General features: G+C 38.7%; 1 protein-coding gene across 2 annotated transcripts in view; it reads left to right on the top strand.

The window, feature by feature from the left end:
* The window catches only part of pias2 (protein inhibitor of activated STAT, 2), a 158,594-nt gene that overhangs the window by 109,691 nt on the left and 40,258 nt on the right, over nucleotides 1-8,645 (top strand). For both annotated transcript variants that reach the window (XM_019860949.1, XM_019860950.1), the window contains one exon: nucleotides 3,715-3,848. In XM_019860949.1, coding sequence (XP_019716508.1) covers nucleotides 3,715-3,848 — 134 coding nt within the window. The remainder of the gene's footprint in view (nucleotides 1-3,714; nucleotides 3,849-8,645) is intronic.

An 8,645-nucleotide genomic window follows, 5' to 3' on the forward strand; every position in this document is an offset into this window, starting at 1 on the left:
GAGTCGTCATTTTCATGCACTTTGAATTTGTGTTGTATCGTATTTTGAAGGCATTAAACATTGCCATAGCGATATGTTGCGACCAGATTAGACGCTCCTTGTGTTTATTATTGTATTTCGAAAACACCACAGTTTTCATGCAGCTCATACCATATTATTTTGTTGTATTAATTCCGCCACACCTTAAATGCCGGTCCCTGAAAATAATGTCTGACTTAAACCGGTCCGTGGGGCAAAAAAGGTTGGGGACCCCTGATATATACAACTACAAACAATATTAAACAATAAATTAATAACAAAGACAGTAGAAAACACAAAAACAGTAAAAATAAAAATCATGTCAGCATCAAAAGCCAAAGAATCGAAATTAGTTTTGAGATGAGTTTTAAAGATGGGCAGCGAAGGGGCTTGCCGAGTGTTCAGTGGCAGGTCATTCCAAAGAGAGGGACCAGCAACGGAGAAGGCTTGATCCCCTATGAATCTCTGCTTAGTTCTTGGTACCTCTTATAATGTCTGGTCAGTAGACCTGAGATACCGGTCAGGTGTGTAGGGGCGGAAGAGCTCAGAGAAGTAAGGTGGAGTGAGGCAGCAATTTGAAGACTTAAAAGCAAATAATAGGATCTTAAAAAGAACTCCAAAATCTATAGGGAGCCAGTGAAGGTCAAGGTCAAGGTCATCTTTATTGTCAAATATGCTTTATGTATGACATGCAGCACAGATTACATTTCTTTCCTCTCACTCCTCAGTGCAGACATGGTGTGCATTAAAACACACACAGCCAAAGATAAAGATAGCAACTACACTGTAGAAAAAGGCATAACATGTAAATCTAAACAATATAAAGGGATGCCAGAGTAGGAGTGATGTGCTCCCTCTTACGAGTACCAGTCAAGGGGCAAGCAGCCGCCTTATGGACCAACTGGAGACGTTTAATGTAGGATTGGCTGACTCAAAGTAAAATGCATTTCAGTAATCCAGCCGGGATGTAACGAGTGCATGAATTACTGTTTCAAAGCGCTCATGAGAAAGAAGAGGTTTGACTTCATTCAGCCAGCTGCCTGAGATGAAAGAAGCTGAATTTATCAACAGCACCAATTTGCCGGTCCAATTTAAAATCACTGTCCAGTTTAAGACCCAAGTTTGAGGCTGCTGGCTTAAGATAAGGAGCCAAGGGGCCCAGGTCTACACGTTGGAATGTACAAAGGCCAATAGGACCAAACACCATTACTTCTGTCTTTTTTTCATTGAAATTCAAAAAAAATTGTGCTATTCAGGTCTTGATATCCTCCAGGCAGGATAAAAATAGCCTCAATGAGAAAGCATCTTTTTTGCCTAGTGGGACATAGATCTGGCAGTCATCCGCATAGCAGTGGAAGGAAATACCATGTTTCCTTAAGATGGAACCCAATGGGAGCAGACACAGTGAGAACAGCAGAGGCCTCAGAATTGAGTCCTATGGAACACCACACGACAGTGGGGCAGTACCTGACTCAGAGCAACCAAGGCGTGTACAAAAGGTTCTGTCAGCTAAATAGGACCTAAACCACTCAAGGGTTATATCGCGAATGCCCACCAAGTGCTGCAAACGAGTCAACAGAATACTGTGATCCACTGTATCAAACACTGCAGTTAAATCCAATAAAACCAGACACACACAGTCTCCAGTGTTATATGCCAGGACGATGTCATTAGAAACACATAACATGGCTGACTCGATGCTATCATCATCTTGAAACCCGACTGGAAGACCTCCAAGATGCTATGTTCCTCCAAGAACGATTTTAACTGCATGTGCACCACTTTTTCCAGAATGTTTTTAATGAAATTTCACAGTACATCTTGATCAAGGCCAAGTTTCTTGATGATGGGTTGCACCATAGCATGTTTAAGTTGTTGGGGAACTATACCAGTAGAGAGACTGCTGTTGATAATGGCCAAGACTGATGTACCAATACTTGGGGGAACCTCCTTCAAGAAATGCGGAGGAAGAGAGTCACTACGTCAAGGACATAGCTTCAAAAGAATTTAACACAGCTGAACACGGAGCATGGACAGTGTGGTCAAATGTAGTATTTGAAACAAGATTCGTAGCTGTAGAAACCTTGTCTATGAAAAACTGAAGTAGTCTGTTGCAGATTTCTGGTGAAGATTCTGAGCCAGTAGACTCAGGGGGTTTAAGTACAAACTCAATAGTTTTAAATACAGTGAAACTCCTCTACAACGAAATCATGTTTGCAGCAAGAATTTTTTCACAGCGGGGTTTTTCACTGTAGCAAATTTGTTCTCAGATGTAAACACACACACACACACACACACACACACACACACACACACACACACACAAATGTGCAGTATGTGTACTATTTTTATTCCAATCGTGCATAAGCACGAGCATCCACTTATTTAAAAAAGGGAAAGAAATTACAAAATTTACAATCAGCATTCACTTTCACTTACATCAATTTCTTGGATAATGTCTTATTTTGCTTCCTCCATCTTTCATTTTGATATCTTTTACCTTCTCTTGCAGCGTCAGCTCTTCTTGTCTCAGCTGCTTGACATCCAAAGGTCCATTTTTTAGCCATTTTCGCAATGCAACGTTCTTACTGCGTCTGAAACTAACAATAATAAATACTTCCTGGACTACTGCGCATGTGTATAAAGAGATTTTGGTCTCTTTGTAATCACACTGGCTAAACCCCCGGTGGGATGAAAAAAGACGTCGTGGACGAGACTACTATTGTAGTAGAAAAATATATATTTGGACAGAAAAAGCAAACAAAGGAAGACAAACATAGATTGATGGAGAGCGTGTCCGTCTGACCTCGAGCGTCGTTTCGTCTCAACTAACTAACCTAGCTATTGTCGTGGCTAGGCTAGCTTAGCTGTTGTTGTATATCAAAGCTCTTTGGTGTGTAACGTCCATTGTGTCACCACTGATTGGTTGAAGCCAAAAGACGCGCGCGTGCGTACATGTTCGCGCTGACGCACGCACATCTGAGAGCAGCGGACTATCGGCTACATGTAAACCAGTGTGTCGGTTGCTGTTGCCATTTCTGAACAAAGCAGTCGAGGTCGCTGTTGGATTAGACTTCATTGTAGTGAATCTCGTCGCGAGGCAAGAGCAGAGAAAAAGATTTCGCATAACGCAACAGGTTTTTTTTCGTTGTATGGGGGACAGGAAAGTGGGAATGGTGTTCATGCATGAAAATTTTTTCGCTCATGTAGGTTTCGTTGTAGAGGAGTTTCACCGTAGTACACATGGGTTTTGACGTGTGTGTGTGTGTGTGTGTGTGTGTGTGTGTGTGTGTGTGTGTAGACGTGTGCGCGTGCGTGCGTTCGTGTTTTTATTTGGCCGTGTGCCTGCTTATACATGCACATGCGTGTAATGTATTTTCTCAAACCCAATGGCTGTCGCGGGCGTGACGCGGCCCAAAGTTCACTTCATCCTATGTGGGCGGAATGAGCAAAGAAATAAAATTCCCACTTAGAACACTTCAAACCGCTGGTCACGCAACCACGCTTGACCGTGCGAACTGCATTGACGATATATGGGAACACTGAACATGCTTTTCATCTGCACATACCATTAAAGTGCTCATGGTGGGTGACTGACCACTGAAAATCGCTACTGGGATTTCAACCCACGTTTTAATTGAGTTTTAGTCTTGATTGATTAATGGCCTTTTAAAAGTACGTTTTCTCTTTGTGTAGTTTATTCTTGGAGATCCTGAATGACTGTTCTGACGTGGATGAAATCAAGTTCCAGGAGGATGGTACCTGGTGTCCAATGAGACCAAAGAAAGAGCCGTTCAAGGTCTCATCTCAGTTGATTACAAAAATTGAGTGTGAGTACATTTTCTTCATAACTAAGACAATTAAATGTTAATATATTGTGTGGAATTTTTCTCATGTCCAAAAAGGAAAATTTGGAAAAATTTAGTTTTAAAGAAACATTTAACCACAGGGATGCACAATTTAAATTATTCAGGTTGCCATAAATTTTCATCAGCATGTTCATGTCGTTAAACCCTGTTGCTATGGTGAAGCAAATGACACTGATTTTGATGTTCCCAACATTCGTGGAAACATGAAACTGCACACACCTCAGCTCAGGCAAAATTATACATTTTGGAGGGTTATTTTGCGATTGTTTAAAAAAAAAAAATAGAATAAAATAGCACACCCCAAAAATATTTAACCAAGTAGCCTCGGTTCTGTGTTCCGCAAAAGTTTATGAAAATTGGGAAGCAGCAGTAACAGCCCAAGACCTAAAAAAACTCAATTGGAACCTCACTCTGAACTTAACAGTATATCCATTTTTAATCTGATGTATTTTTGTTCTAGGGTTAACCAGATATGCCTGATATTTTTGTGGAAGAGTATTTAGGCTTTCATTGTGTTGAAACAATGAAGTTTGTGATGTTTGATCAAACGGTACTGCCGTCGCTACACGCTGTTTGAAAAAGCAAATAACATTTGTATTTAAATGTCAAAAATGCACAAAAACATCCGATTTGTCCAAAACAAAACACATTTTTGAAGTTTATTGGGCCATTTTCATAAAATTCCAATTCCAATATGCCAGTACAGCAACCTGCAAGTATCCCAAAGTGGCTCGTGTTGCGAGGGTCCTTCATACCTACTTGCAGCTCTACTTAAGCCCCGAGCAGTGAACGCTGCAAGGTCCCGAATGTTTTTGAAGAAACGACAGTGATCCCTCGCAACTTTGCGATTCAGCTATTGCGGATTCAGTGCATCGTAGATTTTTCCAAAGTACTGTATTTTTAAAAAAAAAGGCTGAATGACTCGGAGGTTTTGTAAATGCCTGGACTGTGTATGCAGTGGGCACTCATTCAAGGCACATGATTGATTCCTGCTGCGACATCGACCAATGACAGCACTGAGTGGATTTATCCCATCAGCTGATTGGCTGCGCATCTTCGCAGCCCCGCCCAGTACCTTGAGTCTCACCACGCTGGTGACTCTCTGACATACTGTCTCTTCTGTTATTTCTACGTGCGCGGCGGAAAGAGAGAGTGAGAGAGAGGATGCGGGTGTGGGCCTGTCCCAAAGCAGCAGCACGTCTCTCTTTGCCTCCTTCTCATCAATACCGATTAATTGTCTTATCATTAACACATCGGCTGTGCGGGGATAGCTGGCCAGGAGCTAACTGGAGGCTAACGGTGGCTACACCGTCAGAGCGTCAAATGAGGGCCGCCTTCTTTGCCACCAGCACAAGTCTCTTCACTTTTCTCAGAAGGCAATGCTGATGAATGTTAATTACTGAATATGGTTTTATAATTAAAGATTTAAGTAAATTTGTAAATTATAAATACTGTTTACATGTTTTAAACATGCTGGTACCCACATCCCCTTCCACAAAAAGTCCTAGGGGGGTCGGGGAGGTGGGGCAAACCCTACTTAGTGTTTTTTTTACTTCACGCCAGGGTCTAACCATGATAAGTGAGGGATCACTGTATTATTAAGGCCCGGGCAGCGACCCCTGCAAGGTCACAATTGTCTTTGTAGGAATTCTTTTTATTATGATGATCATGATGATAATGATTATTATATTGTTATTCTGCCAAATTGCATTTTTTCGGACCAAATCATTCACAAAAACTCACCAAATTTTGAACACTTTCATAGTTGATCTTTCAAAGTTAGCATAAATTTTGCAAACCAAATGGCTCTGTAGCACCGACTATAGTGGAAAAAAAAATCCAATACCGGTACATTTGACCGAGGCGTTTGAAAATTGAAAAATGTGTAAAATCCTGAGGCCGACAAAAAAGCCCTTTGCTGTCGTAACAGGAAGTGAGCTATGAATTTTAGAATGTCCAGTTTTGACCCATTTTGCACATTTACAGGGGCCATACTTTTGCAAACTTGTCCGACAATATTTGTCCAATTGACTTCAACCTTTGACTTTACCATCTTAAGACCGGAGACAACATTGAATTTTCGAAATACTATATGATGGGGCGGAGCTTCAACTTTTTCTTTTTTTTATTTTCTTTTTTTTTTTTTTTTTTGCCACAAAGGAGGAAATGGTCAATAACTCCCCTGCAATTGTTAAAAAAAATCCCAAACTTCACATGTAAATGAATAGTCGCATCCTGAAGACAGATATGTAAAATTCTGTTTTATATAGAGCGCCAGCTAGTGATGACTTGAAATGCTTTTTACGTTTATTGTACGCACGGATGCCATCAAATTAATCCATCTGAAAATGTATCAGAAAAGCCTCAAGACATTGATCACGCTCCCTGCTAAATATTGTGACTTTTCGGCAAAGGGCGTGGCCATTACAGTGCCCCAAAATCTGATGATTCACCATGACAAACGTTGCTTTAACCCAGGGGTCGGGAACAGTGATAATTTTACAGTTTAACCCCAGCGAGTCCCAGGGACTCGCTGATCAGAAAAGTATGAGTCCCATTATGCATTTAGAGAGTCCCAAATTTCGAATTCTGAAATGGTCTACTTATTCAATTGCATATGACAATAACACAAACAACAACAATATACATTGATGATAGGTTTATTTCTTACAAAAAAAATGCTCCAAAAATTTAAATAATTCAGGCATACAAGATTTGCTGAGAAATAGGTTCTTATTTCATCCCATGGTTCAGTCTGAGAGTTCATAAATTCTCCGCTCTTTACTCTGCTTCCATACGAAGACCCAAATACAGTGTTTGATGTATTTCAGTCTACCATAATCTCCTTATATGATAAATATTTTCCATTAGCTAAAGTCTCCAAAAAGTACAAAGACCCAAGTAAGCCATGGATAACGAAAGGCATAGAAAACGCATATAAAAAGAAAAACAATTTATATCAAGCTTTTATAAAATTGAGAACTAAAGAGGCAGAAAAAAATATAAGACCTATAAAAATAAATTAGTAAATATAAGAACCAGGAAGAGAGACCATTATCATGCACTATTAGAGCAGAATAAAAGCAACACACAAGAAATATGGAAAATACTTAATCAAGTAATCAGAAATAGTCCTAAAAAAGTGGATTATCCAGAGTATTTTATCAAAGGCAAAAATACTATTATTGAAAAAACTGCAGAAATAGCAATTGAATTTAATGAGTACTTTGTCAAAATTCTTCCACGATGTTCCTTACTGCTGTAAAACAAGAAGAAGTATCAAATATTGTAAGAACTTTTAAAAATAAAAAGTCAACTGATTGCTTTAATATTGATATGACAATAATATAACAGATTATAGAATTTGTAGTGCAACCTTTCACGTACATATGCAACCTGTCATTCAAAGCTGGTATCTTTCCATCAAAAATGAAAATTGCTAAAGTAATTTCAATTTATAAAAGTGAAGAAAGACATTTGTTTACAAATTATAGACCAATATCACTACTACCACAATTCTCAAAAATATTAGAAAAACTATTCTCTAGCAGACTTGATAGCTTCATACAAAAACATGCGCTGTTCAGTGAAAATCAATATGGCTTCAGGGAAAAACGGACCTCCTCAATGGCAGTTATGGAATTTGTGGAAGCAATAGCCACTAACATAGACAACAAAGAATTTACTGTTGGGATTTTCCGAGATCTAAAAAAAGCTTTTGACACAATAGATCATAGTATATTATTGAATAAATTAGAGAGATATGGCATTAGAGGTGTAGCTTATAAATGGATAAAAAGTTATTTAGATAACAGATATCAGTACGTGCAGCTCAACAATAAAAAAACGAATCAACTGAAAATCACTCATGGAGTTCTTCAGGGGTCTGTGCTTGGTCCAAAACTATTCATCTTATATATAAATGATATCTGCAAGGTCTCAAAACAATTGAAATGTGTCCTATTTGCTGATGATACAACTTTCTACTGTTCTGGAATAAATCTGAAACAGCTCCTGACAACCGTAGAAAATGAATTAAACAAATTAAAAAACTGGTTTGACAGGAATAAATTGTCACTTAATTTGAAAAAAATCTCAGTTAATTGTTTTTGGCACAAGACCAATCAAACACCAAGCTAAAATTATGGTAAACTCAATTGAGATAGAAAGAGCGTATGAAACCAAGTTTCTCGGATTAGTAATAGACTCAAAACTATGTTGGAAGCCACATATCGATAACGTAAAAAGAATCAGTTAATGTACAAAGCACACAATAACCTGCTCTGCCAAAACATTCTGAAGTTTTTCGAAATTCGAGAAAACTGCTATGATTTAAGAGGTACCATCCTATACAAAAAAATCCAAAACAAGAACAAACATCAAGCAAAGAAGTCAGTGGCGGGCCGTGCATTTCAACCTTAGGCCTTCAGTGACGTCACATACATACACAATATAGGCTCGTCAAGAAGCACTTAATTTCAGGAGCATTTAAAACCATCAAGTATGCATTCACAATTAAGAGCAGGAAACTAAATTTACAGATAGTCAAAAATAAAAAGATGATTTAAAAATACGAAATAAAATGCCACCCAAGTCTCTCCAATAAATTGCGCAATGTCGCAGTTTCATATAAGACACCAACCAAACAATAACAAAACAAACTATTCTTTAAAAATAAACAGATCATTTGCATTTTGAAAATCGGCGATTCAACAGCAAATAACTGAAAAAAAATGTTGAGCAGCTGAGATTGAACGA

Source organism: Hippocampus comes, unplaced genomic scaffold (genome assembly GCF_001891065.2).
Source record: "Hippocampus comes isolate QL1 unplaced genomic scaffold, H_comes_QL1_v1.1 scaffold130, whole genome shotgun sequence".
Lineage (NCBI taxonomy): Eukaryota > Metazoa > Chordata > Actinopteri > Syngnathiformes > Syngnathidae > Hippocampus > Hippocampus comes.